Source organism: Habropoda laboriosa, unplaced genomic scaffold, assembly GCF_001263275.1.
Source record: "Habropoda laboriosa isolate 0110345459 unplaced genomic scaffold, ASM126327v1 scaffold578, whole genome shotgun sequence".
Lineage (NCBI taxonomy): Eukaryota > Metazoa > Arthropoda > Insecta > Hymenoptera > Apidae > Habropoda > Habropoda laboriosa.
Genome location: NW_017100941.1, coordinates 507,654 through 527,622, shown reverse-complemented (window position 1 = coordinate 527,622; position 19,969 = coordinate 507,654). Strand labels below are relative to the sequence as shown.

At 38.4% G+C, this 19,969-nt stretch overlaps 3 protein-coding genes across 3 annotated transcripts in view; all 3 read left to right on the top strand.

Moving 5' to 3' along the window:
- Positions 1–3,988: 3,988 nt before the first annotated feature.
- On the top strand, positions 3,989–5,728 carry LOC108577557 (mitochondrial inner membrane protein COX18). Its single transcript, XM_017940736.1, has 6 exons — positions 3,989–4,519; positions 4,625–4,762; positions 4,921–5,068; positions 5,147–5,271; positions 5,334–5,444; positions 5,537–5,728. The coding sequence occupies exons 1-6, from the start codon at positions 3,989–3,991 to the stop codon at positions 5,726–5,728; spliced, it is 1,245 nt and encodes a 414-aa protein (XP_017796225.1).
- Positions 5,729–6,118: 390 nt separating this feature from the next.
- LOC108577592 lies at positions 6,119–6,670 on the top strand. Its single transcript, XM_017940775.1, has 2 exons — positions 6,119–6,239; positions 6,408–6,670. The coding sequence occupies exons 1-2, from the start codon at positions 6,165–6,167 to the stop codon at positions 6,567–6,569; spliced, it is 237 nt and encodes a 78-aa protein (XP_017796264.1). The 5' UTR covers positions 6,119–6,164; the 3' UTR covers positions 6,570–6,670.
- Positions 6,671–9,064: 2,394 nt separating this feature from the next.
- The window catches only part of LOC108577555, a 17,771-nt gene continuing 6,866 nt past the window's right edge, over positions 9,065–19,969 (top strand). Inside the window, exons 1-15 of the mRNA XM_017940735.1 lie at positions 9,065–9,262; positions 10,828–11,277; positions 11,549–11,902; positions 12,423–12,594; positions 12,673–12,948; positions 13,487–14,449; positions 15,040–15,189; positions 15,259–15,627; positions 15,746–16,486; positions 16,812–16,903; positions 17,047–17,195; positions 17,538–17,648; positions 18,508–18,852; positions 19,469–19,683; positions 19,824–19,936. Coding sequence (XP_017796224.1) covers positions 9,185–9,262; positions 10,828–11,277; positions 11,549–11,902; positions 12,423–12,594; positions 12,673–12,948; positions 13,487–14,449; positions 15,040–15,189; positions 15,259–15,627; positions 15,746–16,486; positions 16,812–16,903; positions 17,047–17,195; positions 17,538–17,648; positions 18,508–18,852; positions 19,469–19,683; positions 19,824–19,936 — 4,578 coding nt within the window. The 5' untranslated portion in view covers positions 9,065–9,184. The remainder of the gene's footprint in view (positions 9,263–10,827; positions 11,278–11,548; positions 11,903–12,422; positions 12,595–12,672; positions 12,949–13,486; positions 14,450–15,039; positions 15,190–15,258; positions 15,628–15,745; positions 16,487–16,811; positions 16,904–17,046; positions 17,196–17,537; positions 17,649–18,507; positions 18,853–19,468; positions 19,684–19,823; positions 19,937–19,969) is intronic.

Genomic DNA, 19,969 nt, shown 5'->3' with positions numbered 1-19,969 from the left:
GGAGAAAGAAGGGATGATGGTAAATGTTAATGCAAAGATACTCGACGAGCCACGTCCCCTCTCTTTCTCTCTCTCTCTCTCTCCAACTCCCCGAGCCGTGAAATGAACATTGAGCTTCGATTCGAGCAACTTCCGTCGACAATGGGATATATAGATGTCCTCGTTCTTTCCTTTTTTTTGTTTTTTGGTTCATATTTGGTACGTAGATATTCGACATCACAGTTAGACTTGTTCTTTCGTGGATTAGAGTGTGCAGTGAATGGAGATAAATGTTTATTCGACAATTACGTTTGTAATGGTAAATATGAAATAGTTTTGTTGTATCCCTTTTTGGTGAATTTTTAGAATTCGTTGTATTTTTTGTGTAGAAGTGTCTATTGTTGGATGTGGTTGATTTGAAATGATAAATTTTGAATGTAATGTGTGTATTAAGAGTAATTTTAGTGATTTTTGTAGTTTATATGTTGAAATTGAGGATTATAAGTATGTCGTTTTAATGATGGTATATAAATCGATAGCAATCGAATTCTTTACAATATTTGAGAGTTGTTGATAGGTTGGAGAAGAATTATACGAAATTTCTGTATTATAAGAATTGATACGTTCTTTAAACGATGATTTATTTTATAAATTATATTTTGCCGTAAACATAAAATTATTTCGTGATTGAGTGTTATTTACCATGTTATGTGAAAATATATATTACCATTGGTTGTTACTTGGTGGGAAATTACCACATATGATAATGGAGCAGAGAAGGTACAGAAGAAATCTGTCCACCTGTTACCATACAGATGGTAAAGTTGAGAGGTATAGGTAAAAAATCCTCCTTTGTTAACTCAGGCATAAACTATTTACACATATTGACTTTCTTGGGTAGAACTTTGACGATCTCTTGAAAGCAGTAAAACATGCACACAAGGGATGAATCATCCACTAATGAAATATTATTGTTCCGCGAACCACCCGCGGAATATTATTATAAAACCAGCCGATTTTGTTTTCACCCGGTCTAAGCATTTGTTCTATAGCGGCTAGCAATCTGGAGAAAGGAAGAAACTATCTGGCGTGCAAATGGTTAGTACGTTTCATGGCACACAATCTATGTAGAGGGGTTATTTATAAGGGTGGAGAAATATATTGAGAATGTATAATGACGTTTTATTTGCGCGGAGCCTTTGTTTCCGTGTAAGTTGAGGTTGCAAATTGATCGAGGTGTGGGACACGGTTACAGTAGTAGGAAAAGAACTTTTATATCGTTCAACGGTGACTTTTAAGTAGCAAGATACTCTTATTTCACTGTTCATCTTTGAAACTTGAATGCACACATTGTTGCAGTCTCTATTCTCGAATGCAACATCGATGGAAGCACTATTTCGAATGCAAAACATTGTTGTACGCGTTACTTTTGAACGCAACATTGCTTGAAGCGTTATATTTGAACGCAAACATTGCTGGAATCCCTATTTCTGATAGCAACATTATCAGAAGCGTTATTTCGAACGCAAACATTATTACAAGCACTACACTAGAATGTAACATCGTTACAAGCGTTGTTCTCGCTTGTAACATCGTTAACTCGTATTATTATCGCTATTATTATTCGCTCCCGAAAATTGCACATTGTTGCAAACGCGAACCGGGGGTGCAACTTTGTTGCCGCGAATCGCTCCCGAAAATTGCACAATGTTGCAAACGCGTTCTGGGTTTGCAACTTTGTTGCCGAGAGTCGCTCCCGAAAAAAGCACAAAGTTGCAAAACGGCGCGTCGTGCAACAATGTGCAATTTTCGGGAGCGATTCGCGGCAACAAAGTTGCAAGCGCGATACCCTCTTTGCACCTTTGTTGCCGCGAATCGCTCCCGAAAATTGCACAATGTTGCAAACGCGTTCTGGGTTTGCAACTTTGTTGGCGCGAAAATTTGCACATTGTTGCACGACGCGCCGTTTTGCAACTTTGTGCTTTTTTCGGGAGCGACACTCTGCAACAAAGTTGCAAGCGCGATACCCTCTTTGCAACTTTGTTGCCGCGGATCGCTCCCGAAAATTGCACAATGTTGCAAACGCGTTCTGGGTTTGCAACTTTGTTGTCGCGAAAATTTGCACATTATTGCAAACGCGTACTGGGTTTGCAACTTTGCTGCCGAGAGTCGCTCCCGAAAAAAGTACAAAGTTGCAAAACGGCGCGTCGTGCAACAATGTTCAAATTTTCGCGACAACAAAGTTGCAAACCCAGAACGTGTTTGCAACATTGTGCAATTTTCGGGTGCGATTCGCGCCAACAAAGTTGCAAAGAGGGTATCGCGCTTGCAACTTTGTTGCCGAGAGTCGCTCCCAAAAACAGCACAAAGTTGCAAAACGGCGCGTCGTGCAACAATGTTCAAATTTTCGCGACAACAAAGTTGCAAACCCAGAACGCGTTTGCAACATTGTGCAATTTTCGGGAGCGATTCGCGGCAACAAAGTTGCAAAGAGGGTATCGCGCTTGCAACTTTGTTGCCGAGAGTCGCTCCCGAAAAAAGCACAAAGTTGCAAAACGGCGCGTCGTGCAACAATGTGCAAATTTTCGCGACAACAAAGTTGCAAACCCAGAACGCGTTTGCAACATTGTGCAATTTTCGGGAGCGGTTTTCGGCAACAAAGTTGCAACCCCGATTGCGCTTTTGCAACATTGTGCAAACTTTTATTTAACATATGAAAGTTAATGTTATTTTTGTGTGTTACAGATGGAATATTCGGGCCACCACAGGAATCAAGGAAAGGACTTCCACATCTTCAGGGAAAATGAAGAAATGCAATTATTTAAGAAAATATGAATTATTTATTGTAAGATAAGTGTACAAAATGTATTTTACAAAAGGTTGTAATATACCAGTATTGTTTCACAGCATTTTACAGTGTATTCATTTCTCCCTTACACACCACATCCATATCCTTTTACAAAACACTCATCATTTTAATAATATTCCATTACAAAATTAAATAAATTATAATATAGTGTCAGTATTGTGCATGAAGACGAATTTATTGCCAATAATTCTATTCTCCGATGGCGTGTGTTTCCAAGATGTTTAAATACTGCTCCTTTCTCATTATCCCGTTGATTTTTATTAAATATCCAATGGCATTTCCTCCGAAATACTCTTAAATCATAATGGAACACTCACCGTGCTTTGCAGTCGCCATAACACAATCTGGCGACAGTTTTTCTTGCTGTTTTCTTGGTACAAATATTTCCCTTCTGTTGCCATAAATTTCCAATTTCCATTCGTCTGTTCACAACACTTTTCTCAGTCGGTAATTGTAAACATAACTGACATTAATGAAACCATTCACAACGAAAAAGGGATCTAAAGCTGAAGAAATAATGAGCAATTATTATTAGTAATTCAGATCTGTTCTAAAATGGTAACGATTATAACGTATCCTGTCTTATATTTTATTTATAATTTCATATTCACATTTAATTTTTATTCTCACCACTGGTAACGTTGGAATCTGCACGAAAATGGTATGGGGGTCTTTAGAGCCCTCGTGACATGGCAAGAGAATGCATTGGGTGATATTCTGTACCTCGTTTATGGATCTATTCTGTACATCGTCTATGGTGAAAACATTCTGCATTTTACAATAATGAAATACATATTTTGTATCAGTATTTTAATTTACTGATAGAAATAAAACGACATTAATATTAAAGATGTTAATGTATTTAAGAAACTTATAGATTTAAGTTTTTATTAGATGAATATTCTTGTATATTGTTTAATTGGAGATGCAATTTATAACAAAGTATTATTTATTATGTTATTAAGTGTATTACAAAGTGAGAAATAGAAAAAATTGCACATGTTAGTTCTTGAATAAAACCTAACCTAACAGCAAACCTAACCTATTCATTGTTATCGTGCCGATGTAAATAAATGATCACATTCTAGCTTCCTACTATACTTGTTTTGCAAGTGTTAAATTTATTGTTATTATATCATCATGACTGTACAAATGTTTAAAAAAGTTGTATTAAATCTGAAATGTGACATCAATATTTTTATTAAATGCTGTCAGTCTAGTCACTATATTTCTAATGTTTCTTGTCAAAATATACATAAAAATCTTTTTTCTGACAATAAAGCATTAGTGGGATATTTCTCAAATGAACAAAATTTTTCAAAAAGAAAAACGATTTCTTCCCACCAACAAGCAGTTACACATAAAATCCTTAAAGGATCATTATTATGTAGCAAGGAGGCAGTATTAGCTAAAAAAGTTGCAATTAATCATTATGCTGTTACTGTAAATAATATTAGACAATATGGAAGTTCATCACCTGTAATTGTAAATGAAGCTTTTAAATACAATAGTGGCATTTTCCAAATAATTTCTGAAAGTCTACCAGTTGCATTGATCACTGATGCTTTGAGAGTAGTACATTTTGATGTAGGTTTACCATGGTGGGCAACTATTGTATTCAGTGCAGTTATTGCAAGAACATTTATACATTTACCACTAACTGTATATGATGTAAGTACCATTATTGTTTTGTCACAGTAAATCATAATGCTATGATCATAGCTATACTGTTATGATTCATGTGTGGAAAAATATTTATAAGTGACATTATTTCAGCATCGAACCAGAGCTAGACACGAAAACTTACAAGGTGAATTGAAGGATGCAACAAGAAGAATAAAAATGGATATACAAATGAAAGTGGCAACAAATGAAATATCCTCAAAGCGTGCCATGCTTCTTTTTGCAAAGAGAGTATTTATCTTTTTTTGTATATTTCTGCTGTATTAACACACTGAATAAGTAAATTATTCATATTATGTAGTTAAATGACTAATTGGAAAAATGCTATGACATTTTTCTATTTACATTAATAATGTTTATGAAATCATTTCTTTTTGGTTTTATAATAGTTTAAAGAAGAGGCAAACAAATTGTATCAAAGAGAAAACTGTCATCCATTCAAAAGTGTAGCAATAATATTATTACAAGCACCAATATGGTTAAGTTTCTCAGTTGCAGTGAGAAACATGTCGTATATGTTACCCGAGAGAACTCCTGGTGAATAAGTATTTTTATTGTGTAGCACTTTTAAATTAGAATTAGCTGTAGACTAAGCTCATAAATTTCCCATATTAGTTACCTTTCAGGATTACTTAGGATTAACTCATGGTGGTTTTGGATGGATACAAGATCTTACTGACATAGATCATTTATTTGTGCTTCCTATAATTTTTACATTCTCTGGTTTAATCTTAATAGAAGTAAGTGTGAACTTTTTAACATAAACGTGAATATTATTACATGTAACTGATATAATTTGCAGATAAATCGAGTATTATATAATGTAGATGATACAAAACTGAGAAAATTCATCTTGTATTTCCATAGAGCAGTTACGATTTGTTTTTTGCCTATCATGATGTGTATACCATCGGTAAGTTACATACGCATTTTAGAAAAATTAAATTAATCAATCCGATCGTTCTACCGTTTTCTGTATTAATACTTGCAAATTATATATTTCAGTCTTTAAATTTGTATTGGGCAACTAATAATTTCTGCTCAGTGTTACAAAGTCTATTACTTTTGTCCCCAAAGTTTCGTAGATTTGCAGGAATATCTAAAACCGCTATAGAATTGCAGCATCCGTATACAGAACTGCGTAAACGTTTAATAGGCATATTTCGCTGGAAAAAAAGATCACTAACGAAAACGTAAATTTCGAATGAAACCAATGATCTGTTCTTATTATGTCGAATGTAATTACATAATTTATTAAGACAGATGAATAAAGAAGAAGTAATTATCAATGTGTTATTAATAATCATTAATAATACGCTATTACATTAGCGTATGAAACTATTATATACGCTAATACTATTTCAAGATTTCCTTCTAAGAATGAGCATAATCGAGATGTTGTTCGCACCTTTGATCTTCAGTGTTGTATAGAACTAAGGTCGTAAAAAATGTCACCTTGCACATACCAAAAAAAAGAAAAAAAAAAAAAGAAAACATCCGCTTCTGCAGATAGCACATTAAATCATGTTCCTTATTTATACTTAGAAGGCGCAGTATATATAAAATCAATTTCATTGGTAAAGAAGACATTTTGAAGAACGGATTTGTAGATTCGAGAAACGGATTTGCAGTCATGGCTAGTATCAAGCTCTCGACTCTTCTGCTATGCGCGATTCTTTGCACTGGTTTCTTCTGTGGACTAACATACGTATGTATTTTGTTGCTGTATTTGTAGAAATACGGATTTATTATCAACAGTCAGATTATTCAGCTTGTAAAATTTTTTAAATTTCAAATTTTTCTTTCAACATCCACACGCTTGCAGATCTAAATATGAAATACACACTTATGCATACTATGTCTTAATTACTTTTAGGCAGAAGTTTACGCCTATCCAGGTGACTGTTCGAAATACCAGCACTGCGACAATAGCGGATGCTTCGTTTTATCGTGCGGCGCAGGAACAGAATTCAATCCAAACATCGGTACCTGTGATTATCCTCTGATGAACCGTCAGGATTGTGGGAATCGCGGATAAACTGGATAATAAAATGCTTGAAATTTCGACGTGAATGTAAAAATGAGAAAGCAACAGCATTATGAAGAAGGCACCACAATTTCCACAACTTTTGTGACTTGTACTTTAAGGAAGTGGAATAATTGAATAAAGTTACTATGTGTAAATTTACAACACCGGTGTTTCTCATTACTATTACAAGCCTTTAAGTGACATGTACAACGTAGCTTTCTGTCAATTGAAAAATACTATCTCGTGAATTACAACTTCTTGTTTGTTCAATTTCAACGTTACAGCGAAGCTTATCTATCTCTTTAAAGATCGAGTATAACAATGGATAAACAATATTAGGCACGTTTTACGGGCTGTACCATTGTTGTTCCAATGAGTATCATTGACAATTACTAATTTAGCTTCGAGTGGCCCTACACGTCGACTGAACGACGTCTGATGCTTTATGCAAGCTGGTCACTGCTCGCGAAAACTATACCGCAACAGTCCAGAGACGACCTTTGCTCGCGTGACAAACTGATAATCGTCGGTGGTACATTGAGAAAAATAGGAAAAAATTCGATAAATCGTTCTGTTCGTTGGTTCGTTAAAAGCGTGATTTCTATGCTGAAGATTTAAACGCGATAATTCCATTACTATTGTAACCTACGATAATATATAACGAACAAAGCAACCCTTTTGCATGCGATAGGATGAGATCTCGATTGTTCATTTTGTTGTGTGTATTGTGCTGTTGTTTTTCCGTTTCCTCTGGCAAGAGGGTGAAAGTGGTAAGTATAAGATCTATTATAAAAGAAATTTTACCTTCTTATTCGTATCTTGACAAAAGCTTCTACATATGTTACATTAAGCACTTAATTAAGTAATAAGTAATAAAGTTCAAAAACGAAGATACACAAGTTTGCTTATATTTTACAGTAGCTTCTATCGTTACTGTTATCTCGCTTCCGGATATTAAGTATTCTTCTTAATATCTTCTATCTTTAACTTGTATTTTGACTACATTCTATTGCTTTCTTTGCAATTATTCTGCTATTATCGCTATTTTTCTCTTATTCACTTGAGAAGCTTATACAGCTAGACGTGTCGTTTAACGCGTAACTTCTTAAGACAACATCCGAAAGATTACACACACCTTTTATCGTTTCCTCACCAAAGTAAAAATATCATTCAAATTATTATAGGAATATCTTATCGCGAGTACATGAGTCATTAGCCTGATTACATCTTTCATTTGTCTCCTACTTTACACACACTTTTCGTTGTTCACACTTTCGGATGCTCTCCTTCATTGTAATATCATTGCACGCAATTATTCTCAACATCCTACCCTTCTGTCCTAATTTCTATAACTCCAAAAATGACCACACACGTCTAATAAAATTATAGAAAAGAAACCACATTGTTATTGCCAAATTCTTCCCACAAATTCGCGATATTTAACAATTCATGCCTATGTTCCTGTCCTAATTTCTGTCACTTCCTATTTCAATATAATTTCCTACCAGTTCACTAAAAGTACTATGTATCTAATAAAATCGTACAAAAAGGCAACGTTATTATCGTCAAGTTTTCCCTATTCTACAGTTCTGCAATGCGAGAGAACACATTCTCCAATCCAACTCTTCTGTCCTAACTACTTCTTCCCTTTCCTTTAATATAATTTTCTACCAGTTCAATAGAAAAATGCAACGCTATTGTCGTCAAATTCTCCCTATTTCACGATACCGTCGACGTTCTCCAATTCTGCACAAATACCACTCTCCCATCTGCTCGTGCATTCACAGGAGGGCAAAGAGTTCGACGTGAAGCCGTACCCAGAAGACTGTTCAAAGTACCTACTATGCCGGAAAGGGGTGTGCAATTTGACAAACTGTCAGTACACCTACATGTTCGACCCAGCGACCGGCACTTGTACTCATCGTGCACGAGGGAACATCAACTGTGATAGTCGTTCACCGAAGAAGCACAGTTTCCCTTGATCGAAACTACCCTAAGGATCTCCCGAATTCGTCCCGCTGCAACACCTTCACACCGCGAAAATGTAGCCGAACCATAATAAAATAATGCAGAGAAACCACGAAACCACCTTTCCATACGTCTCTCCAATTATTCTCCATCTCGTTTTCATTGCTGCAATGTTTGCAGCTCGGCAGTCGGCTTCTTTATCAGGCTCCGCGCGTCTGATTGTTGTCAACGAGGGCCAATTTGTTCTCTCGGGAGTCAATTGGCAAACATTTCTGTGTGCACTCGCTCCATTAGCCTGTTGATAACAGCTCGTCCGTCCTTCTTCCTCGGCCGTAATAAAATCATCTCCTCTCTTTCGCGCCTTCTCACGCCCGTATCTGCTCATCCTGCTCTTCCTCGTTCTTCCCACCAGCCACGGAGCGATTCCGTTTCTCGAACGGTTGATCTCCGCGTCGCGACCCTCGACCTCCGCCGACTGATAACCCTTTTCTTTCTCCGAACCGCTGCGTGTTTTCCCTCGAGAACACCGACTATCTGCGGCTTCTGGGTAAGTACGTACACGCTAACGACGTCTCGATCGCGATCGAACCACGGATTTCACGAGGAAAACGAGATCGCCGCGCCGCGATGCCCGCAGTATCGTTTAAGCGTCGAGGATGATGTCGCGTGGTACCGGTACTTTTCCCGTCGTTCTCGCTCTTCTTCTCTGTGCCATCGTCACACTCGCCTACGCGGTACGTCTTCTTCCTCCCTTCTTGGTCCTGCCCTACCCCGGCCGTGCCACTTGCTGGCCACGTGATTTTAACGCGGATGGATCGCGGATCGATTCTTCGAGGTAGCAAAGCGTCCACGATTCGCCAATTTTCGACGTTTCCTTGTGTACCCGTTTGACACAGCGAGTCGAGCATTTCTTCTTTTTCTTGTTCTGGAGAAGGCTTGTTTCACGGTTCTGCCTAATTTCTGTTCCTGGTTCTGTCGGTGTTTTATTAGACAAGAACGTAGGTTGAATTTTGTTGAAGCTTGTTTTGTGTGAAGAGCCGAGATAAGTAATCGAGGCTCGAGGAAAACTGCGTTTTCATAATTGAACGTTTCACGTGTTTGACGGTATTTCATTAGAATTTGATATGGTGCTGATAAGAATGTAGGCTCAAATTTATGGAAATTCTCTGGATTCTTGTTTCTTCCTCTTGTGACCTCCGAAGTGAACAATCAAGACGAGGATTTACCGAGAAATATCGCGGACAATTGCTGGTGCTTCGAGAATTAATTGCTTCGAACGTGCTCGGAGTGATGTGAATGATAGAAACACGAACGTTCACTCGTTCTTCTGTCTAATTTCTCTTCTTAATTCCCATTGTTTGTCCTTGTAGGACAGGAATATCCTATTGATGCGCGTTAACGAGATAAGCCGTTGATAATGTAGAAGATAAAAGCAGAGAACAATTGACGCGAAAAAATGATACAACGCATAATGCGTTCTGGATAATTAGATTTGCATAACGATTTATTTTCACGATTAGTGCGCCTGTTAACTGTAAACAGTGAAATAAAATGCATCTAACGAGTTCAATTGTGCAATGACGTTTGATTTTACATAATGTTGTTTGTATGTCAACCTTTGGTACAGTGTTTGCTACTTTGTGTCGCAGATCTGACATGTGGCGTTAAAAATATATTGTATTTGTTAATTTATCATAAATTGCGCTGTATGCGAAGCAGTTCGATAACAAGACAAATATTTTGCATGCTTGTTGTTAATGATCAATTAAGCTTTGAATAATTAGATTGGAATAAAAAGTTGGTGTCAATAATTGGGTCACGTTGAAATAAAAACTTTGTGTCGATAACTAGATCAAATTAGTTTTAATAGAACTGTAAAAAGTGCTACCGCTATTCTGGATAATTCAAACAACTTTACGATGAATAATTATTAATATAAATCCACTATTTCACTTTCTTACACACTTTTCGTGTATATATAAATAATAATCGTTGTTTAAAGTTTGACACGAACGTTATTCATAGAAAATACCATATACAATGAAATTACATCGTTTCCTTGCTTCAATCCTTTCATAATCTATCGACTGTGATTATAACGAAAACTGAATCATCCATAATCAATTTCATGTGCAAAACATCGTTTACCAGAAGTTAAAAATGAAAAGAAATATATATATGTATTTATCAATCTTTCTCTAAAATTTTCAATGCTTATAATTTACTTCGTAGATATCTCCCTTCCTTCAGCTTTTACATAAAACCCTCTGGAACTCATCGTACCCATACTTTTCTACAGATTTACGATCCCAGAGAAGCGACGACAAAGCCGCCAAATCGACGAGAATCAGATCTTCCTTGGTACTCGCGCTACAACGGCAGCGATGATCTATCGCGTTCTCCAAAATGGTGGGGCACTACGGAACCACCGGTGCCCAGAGAACCGTACATCGTAGAGGTTGAAACGAAGACCTGGAGTCCGTGGAGCAGAAATCCTGAAAGTGGAATCGAGCAAAGGACGGAGATCGCAGACGAATCTCAAACCACGACCAACGACGACAAAAATGGCGGTTATTCGCTGGAGTACAGTCAATTCGAGCAACAGGAGAGTAAAAAATTTCCTTCGAACCCGCTCGATTATTCGGATCTGGAACAGAAGCAGGAGACTAAAGGGAAGAAGCAGAGAGTTTCCAAGGAAAATGACGTGCAGAAGGGAACGAAGGACGATCAGGATTTTTATGAAGACTCGGTAACATTAATTATGCGTTTGTTTAGAAAGATCTTTGGTTCGAAGTGTTATTCATGCTACTTTGGCAGCTTTTCAATCGCTCAATATAGGCGATATTCAGAAGGCAACATTCAGCGATATTCAGTTTGGCAAAAATATTGATAATTATTCTTCTGAAATTTTTCTCAAAAGGTTGTTCGCTGTTAAAGAATTTTTTAAATGATGTTCAACTGTATAATATACGACGTGCTTCAACTTTTAGATTACTTTAGACAATTCAAGCATTTTTCAGAAACCGCATAAGGAGATAATTCCTATTCCAGCGAGCCAGAAACTTACAGTGGCTCGATATGATACCGAAATGGGCGTTCAATGTCCAGAATTCAATTCAACTGGACAGTTCATCTATCCTCCGGATTGTAAATTTTTCGTGAACTGTTGGAAGGGCAGAGCTTTCGTTCAACCGTGTGCTCCTGGCACACTCTTCAATCCGAATACTTTGGAATGCGATTTCCCACATAAAGTCAAGTGTTACGGAGGAGAGGTTGCTGAGTTTCCGTCGAACGAACACTTGGACTCGTCGGGAAGACGTGAACCATTGGTGCCTGGTAACCATCACGGTTATCCGGAAAATGGAAGACTACAAGTCAGTTGAAGTACCTTTAAACACGATTACTTATATAGAGTGGACCAATAGAAACTACGATTTTGAATAAGTCTCGATTTATCGAAGAGTAATTTGGTGTAAAATACGGTCGCTGCGATTTCTTTGCAGAGATTTAGAGACATTCTACCGTCTTATATTTATTTATTAAAACTCATACAGTAAAGTCATTGAGAAATGCCATTGGAAAAATCTTCCCTTCAATAATATACTGAAATGCTGTAATATTTACTTATTCTTGAATATACAAATAATAAATACTGTATAAGAAAGGGAACATTCATTTATATACGAAACAATTTTCTTTCGAAGACTTATTCTCTGACTTTCCTAATTTTGGAGATATTTACCATCGTTCCATTCTATGTAATCTGTTTGTTCTATGTAAACAAGTTTGATAAGAAATATAAAGGATGTTGGAAAAAATTTTGACGCTTGAAAGGAACACTGAATATAAAGTACTTGTTTAGGGCAATTGAACAATGTTAAATTCCAATTACAGGAACCACAATGTCCACTCCATATAACAGGTTTGTTACCCCATCCTTCGGATTGCACAAAATTCCTACAATGTGCAAATGGTGGCACGTTCGTCATGGATTGTGGTCCTGGCACAGTGTTCAACCCTGCAATCAGTAATTGCGATTGGCCCAACAAAGTAAGAGGCTGCGAAGGTAATAAAACATAAGTGAATCAATATACGTATAATACGTGCAATGATTAAAAGATCCTAAATAAATTTCGTCGAATAGACGCGCTGAAATCTAAAGAAGAAGTCACGACACCACTGGTTCCTCCCTATCCCAACAGTAACGGACACAGCAAGTTAGAATTTAACGAGAATCAACCAGTAAAGATCACCTGTCCTCCGGATTACACGGGAATGTTACCTCATCCAGAAACGTGTACGAAGTTTCTTCAATGCGATCGCGGTGGAACGTTTATCATGGACTGTGGTCCAGGAACAGCCTTCAATCCTTTGATTTCCGTCTGTGATTGGCCTTATAACGTACCTGCTTGTGACAAAGGTAATTTCTCGCGATATCGATCAAATTTCAGAGAACAGTGTAGACAGTGTGTCAGAGAACATTACGATTTTAAACGGTACCTTCATAACAGCTAGAGAATCCAAAAATATTAGACACGTATTTCTTTTTAGCTGCGAATATTCGTGTTTAGGGGGTGAAATCACCCTTCAAATCACGGGCGTTAGGAGGCTACTAATTAGAATACCTCGAAAATGAATTGACAGAAAGAGAAACGTTAAGTATGAAGCAGACTTCTGTCTGCGATGTAAACGAAATTTGGACAAGATTACAACTGGTGTCGCCATAGCTAAAAGTGTCATATTTCTGTAAATATTTTCTAACAAACATACAATTCTTTCCGAATTTTCGGAAATTTGTAACAAAGCAACATCACCCGATTGTCTCATTAAAAAGAACGTCAGTATATAAATCAAACATTTCTGCAATCTGAGCTCAAGAACTTTTGTTAGAAACTATAAAATAACTTCATATTTAAGAAGTACACAAAATTTACAATTTACAATAAATTGGCTCATAGACAAACCAACTCGTACGCAACAGCCAGCTCCAGGCTGGTCGTCTCACGGTTCCACAGATTCGAGAACCTGGCAGCATTCTCACCAGCAGAACCACCACGGATATCCTAATCGTCCCTTAACAACGACGACCACTCGTCCAGGAACAGATTGGGAGTCTTTAAGACCGACGTGGCGACCAAGTTGGAAACCGAATGCTTGGACAATTGCCACGCCACCTTATGCTCGCGGTCATCATGCTGGCCACAATACGAATACTAACATGCCTCGTGGACACAACGAATGGAACCAATCACCAGGCTCGTTTCCTCCTCCTACACAGTGGCCTCACAACCACGGATCAGAAAATCCGAATCGAAATAACGACAACAGATTCCATCACCATTACCATCATCATCATCACCACTACGAACCAACGTACGACTCCGACGGAAACGTGGAAACACAGCAACCGATTCCTCCACACGGCCAACCGAATCCTCAGAGACCAGTTCAAGGAGTTCCCGAACCTGGAAATTGGCCCTCGAATCAAGGACACCATCATCAACATCACCATTACCATCATGGTAGCCAAGACAAACCTCAACCTGGTCACGATTACGAATGGGAACCCGAGGAATCCGGCCAACAGACGCAACAGCCAATTTTCGATCGGACAAAAGATGACAAAGTGGATTTTGGAGGCAACGTGCCAGCGAACCGAAGACACGGCGAAGATTTTACGCCTAACAGACAAGAGTACGGGAGAACTGTTCCCGGATTCACTCAATCGAGATCTGATCAACCGCCTGCTCAAAACGAGAACGTTCACATGGACAACGAGAATCAGAGGCCAGTTGACACGCAGATCGTGGAGAATAAGACGGCCTGGACTCAACCCGTGACGAGAGGAAGCAGATACACTCCTACCAGTTGGAGTCAACTTGGTCCTGAGCAACGGCCACCTGATCGACGTTGGGATCAAGGTGATATTTTACGTCCTTTCTTAATATTTTAAAATGTAGATTGGTGTAGATTTATGTTATGTGTATTTAGCAAATGGATACTCCAGTAGAGGGAAAAAATAAACATTGCAAATTGTATTTTATCTACCTTTTATTAGCTCCTTTAACTTGCACTTTGCTCACACGTTTAGCTTCTCCGGATCGAACAAGGCATGTTTGAGTTAATAATGCACGGCATGCAACAGAGCATGAGATTGTTGCGTTGCATCGTTTCAGTGTGAAAAATTCATTCGTATCAGTCTTCGAAGTGTGACGATTACAGTGAGAATCTTTAGGTGAGAGCTTTGAAGATTCTTCTGAAATTTGTTGTAAGTAAGATAACGACAATAAGTTAGACTTGCAAGAATAATCTTCAATTTTGGACGAAGGATGCTGATTGTAATTGCTGAGAAACAGGTAAATACGATTATTTTACGTCGAAAAGAGAGAGAAACAAATCTATCAAGTGTCTTGCTCGGTGTGAAGGTTTTCTTTCCTTGGTTTCACGATATCAAGTGGGTTATATACTTTATTAAACATAATAAAGAATTTTAAGAATTCGCTTTCTTCAGGTTCCGTTAACGAGGAGGACAAATTTCGCGAATGGGGATCCGGGACCAATGTTTATCAGAGCACAGCTGACAAGGAAGTGGATTCGAAGTTAGATCAATGGATGTCGAAGCCGAATATGTTTGAGAGTGGCAAAGGACAAAATCGACCTGGTGAGTGAACGTAACGAATTTTAGAAACTCTCTTTCTCGTTTTCATCATTTCGTTGATTTTTCCCGCAGGAGTGAAAAATGTTTCGCCTACTTATCCAAGTAACATTTACGTGAACTTGAACGGCACAAGGGGCCATTTTATCACTAAAGAAATCCAAGTGAACCAAGGTCACTCGAAAACAAAAACCTACAGACCGAACGATCTTCCAAATCCAAACGAATACAACAAAAATGATCAAAATATCTACGTCGGCTCTGAGATGACGAATTTCGATAATATACCATCGATGGTCCTCGAACCACCGTTACTTACTCCAAACACTCCTTCTGTTGGGTCAAACAATCCGTCACGAAGCAATGGATACAATCGTCGAGCTCCCAAGAATTATTGGCCAAATAATTCAACTTCCATGGGTTCCGGAGATTTGGCAGAATCTGGTAATTAACGTCTATCAAATGTCGAAGTTTCTTCATTATTTTTAGTACTTTCAATTCTGATACGATCGTCGCTCGATTATTTTCCCCTCCAATTTCATCCAACTGCTTCGTTTATCAGGTACCAGTTACAATCGCGCGATCCTGCCGTATCCACCTCCCCATAAATCGTTGGCTTCTCCGACCGCGATGAATTTCTCAGGAACGATCAATTATTATCCACCTGTACCATCGCCAAATTTGCAACCACCGCCTCGTGAAAACAGAACGTTTCCGTTTGGCTGGCAGTATCCAGCTGTTCCGTCTGTTGAACTTCAACCGCCGTTTTACGAGCCTCCGAAGCACACTTTGAACACTCCCAATTTCGCGTCGCCAAATGCTACTCAACGTCCAACATCGACCACCAATCTCCAACCTCCAGACCAACTGCCTCGTCCAAATTTTACGCCGAACGTCACTGGACAATATCCACGCGTTCCATCGATCATCTTGGAACCACCTTTCGAAGACTCGCCTACTCGTTCCGACGATCCGTCCACGAGTAGTACGACTGAAAAAATTCCAGAAGAACGTATAACATCTCCACCGAAGAAAAGGTTTCTGCAAAATTCAGATGGACCTCAAAGTATCGCTACAACGACAGATTCGAGTATAGATTCTTCGAGTATAGATCTTCCAGATATTATCGAGCCTGATTTGGACTCCGAGGTGGACGTGCTGGTAGATAAGAAAGTGTGGAAGCCGGTGTTAGTCTTCGACAATAAAAGTGAAACGACCACGGAATCCTCTGTTATCATGAAAATCAATAAGAAGAAGGTCGACGTAGATCTTTTCAATATCGAGGCTGGCCCGTTCGAGAAAGGTAAGTCTGTAATTGTCTTAAGCGTGAGTTTCAAACGATCTATCTCGAGGTTCAACAGAGTACAGGTAAGTTCTTCAGTTTTAGTCTCGTTTTTGCACAATTTGCTAAGTTGACTCGCTTCTGGCATGAATTGCTCCTGGAACGATCTGTTAACATTGGGCCTGGATCAGTTTGAAGTTGTGATAACATTTTACTGTATGCGTACGATATCTTATAAGTTGATTATTTTTAAGGATTTTAGGGTCGTTTACAAATTTGTCGGCTGCAATATTTTTATCGTTCTGCTTTTATGAAATATCGAGAAATGAAAAATATTATTTTGCAGAAGAGCCACCGTTTCCATCGTACTACGTGCCACCGGTGGAACCAATAAATCGCTGGAAGAAAAGTGCTCCGCGAACGCCAATTTCTGGACAGGTAAAATGCTTTGTTAACGTTAAGACGGTTGTTATTTTTACGTTAACAATAAATTTTCAGGGACTGTAATGTCATACTTCTACTTTCGAATTAATTTTTATTTCTGAAATATCTGTTCAAGCGTTGAATTCGTGTATTTTCAGGTGATTCGACTCAGAGGTGGTTCTGGACCTCACGATGGCTACGTTGAAGTTCAAGGAGTGAGTCCCGGATGGGGACTTGTTTGCGACTCGAAGAACAGCTGGACTTTGAAGGAGGCGCACGTCGTATGCAAACAACTTGGATACACGAGGTATTTTGCAATATAAATCTTAATTAAAAATTCATCGAGCAGTGAATTTTTTTGCATATTTATACCTTTGTAATGTGTTAAAATATCAAAAGCAGATGTAAATTAACTAGATCATTACTTTGGAGTAAAATTCGAAACGTAGTGCTCAAAGGGTTAAAAAGAATTGTTTTCTTTTATGCCGCCGAACGTGTAAATACGTTCCCCTTCGAATCTTTTTCATTTACAAAATTTTCCAATTCTACCCTGAAATTTATGTTGTCCGTTTTAAATTCTAAAACTAGAAATTCTACGATGCATGAATCCTCGAATACGAAGCGACAGAAATTCCTTTGTTCTTTACAGAGGCGCCGAGATGGCTTGGCAAGGAAGAAACGATCGAAACGGCGTGCCAACTTGGATCGCCGCAAATTCCGTCTCGTGTCAAGGCAACGAGGCCAAATTTCAATCGTGCAAGTAAGACGCCGTTCCGATGATGATTCATGCATATCTCTTTCAGATAAGAAGCTTCCGATGTCGCTGACGTTCCGAACAAATATTGCATAAATCACGTTGCTAATTACGTTCTCGGAAATTTGCATCGAAGCATCTTAGGAAGGAAAAATCATACGACCCGCAGTTACGAAATTTTGCTTAGCAAAACATTTCTCGAAATTCATATTCTATGAATTGTAATGCAAGAATTCTCATGACGTCTAATTTTCAGCCGTTCGAAGCGCTTCGTCGCGTTTTATGATACTTTATTCGGTTTGATACTCTATTCGACCTGAAATATCACTTTACGACAGCGATTAAAATGGTAGAGAGATTTCACATGATCGCTGTGAGTCATAGTGTAACATCCATAAAAGTTAGCAAACTTAATTAGCAGGCATTTCTAAAATTTCATTTCATTACGGATCTCCTATTAACCTATGCTTGAATTTTTGGTAACTTGTGCGTTTTTGGAAACAGCAAATATTCAATGAAATATCGATAATATTTGCAGTATTGAAAATATCGACTGAATAATACGATACACTGTGAAATTTTCAAATATTTGAAATATCAGAGAAAACGGTGAAAACGGAGAATGTCAGAGCGCAGTTTCCAACAATGCTAACGTGATTCATAAAAAGTTCATATTTTTTTAAGTAACGAATCATAGTTAAGCATCCCGTTGGGGGTCTTTAGAAATCATATTTAAGCATTCTTCGATTCTCTAGGAATCATATTTAAATATTTTACGTTGCACAAGCAACTAGTGTCTATCTAATCTATCTCTCGACGTCCAAAAAGTTCAATTTTCTCAATTAATTCATTCACCGTCTCGCAGATTCACGCACGAGCAAGAGTGCCGCGTGGAGAAAGACGCGGTCGGCGTGAGATGCGTGCAGAACCGCGTAGCGCACTGTCGCAAAGATGAGATATCATACGAAGGACAATGTTATCACTTGGCTGATCCTCAGAGCGGATTAAACCACGCGGAAGCGCTGGATTATTGCTCGCAGAGGCAGGCGAGGCTCATCGATATCACCAGCCAAGCGGAAAACGATTTCGTCTCCGAGTGGCTGTCGCAAAAGCATCCGGAAGTCGCGTCGATTATGACTTCTGGCGTCGGTTTCACCACCCTGAATCGCACCCTGTGGCTCTGGGAGGATTCTTCTCGAGCGAAATTTAGGTAGTTCCCTTGGTAATTTTGCAGGGTAGAGACACTTTTAGATACAATAAAACTAGATTCATTGTTAACGTCTTCGTGAGACGAAGTTTGTATACGACGTTACGTGGAATTATGTTAACGGTACTCGTCCTATCGATCTGTCGATCCTAGGTGCGATAAGTTGGCTTAAAGTAGGATTAAGGGCTCGAGGATTTTATGCTTCATGACGTGGAAGGATTTATCACGCAAAACGGTACTTTTGGAATTTATTTCAGTAAAATGTGTAGATTTTTTAAAAATATTTGGTGCCTCGAAATCTTCCTGTTTTAGACGTCTTGTCTTCCAAAATACATTTTTTAATATTAGATGGAAATTTTAACGTTTGAGCCAAGGCTCTTGATATTTAAACCATGGTTAGCATTTTTTAACATTTAAGCTACGATATTTAATACTTAATATTACAAGATTTATTTAAAAAAAATGACGGAGAGCTGTTTAATTCTTTAAGGTATAAGCCTACATTTACTGCCATAATTTACAGTACAGGCACAGATTAATACTGCAAGGTGTGGAACTATTTGAAATGCCAGCGATAAAATCATTTCACCTAACACTTGTATTAATTAACCGTAATTAGATTCACCAAATGGTGGCCAGGCTGGATGGAGGACAAAAAACACGCCCCATTCGTGGGCTCTCGTCCTCTTTGCCTGGTAATGAAGCGCAAATTTCCATGCCACGAGAGGCCGGACTCGATTTGCGTTGCTGATTACTTCTTTTGGGACACCGAGGACTGTGCTTCCTCTTACAAAGGTCACTCGTACATTTGCAAGAGGCCCTACGACGATATTGGTATGAATTTCTTAGTTAGTACTTAAATACATTTCGATTACTCCTAAGGGAGGTTTCTAAGCAAAATAATTTCCAAGTACGACACAACTGAAATTATTCGTAGATTTTGAAAAAATGCTTCTTTTCTAATCGTTTCTCAGGCTGCATTTACGGGAAAGGAAACCAATACGCAGGAACCGCAAATGTAACAGCTTCTGGGAAAGATTGTCTTTCGTGGGGCGACGAGAAAGTTGCTTATCAACTTGCAGTTACCGTTAGTTCACATATTTTCATGTTTTTCTAATTT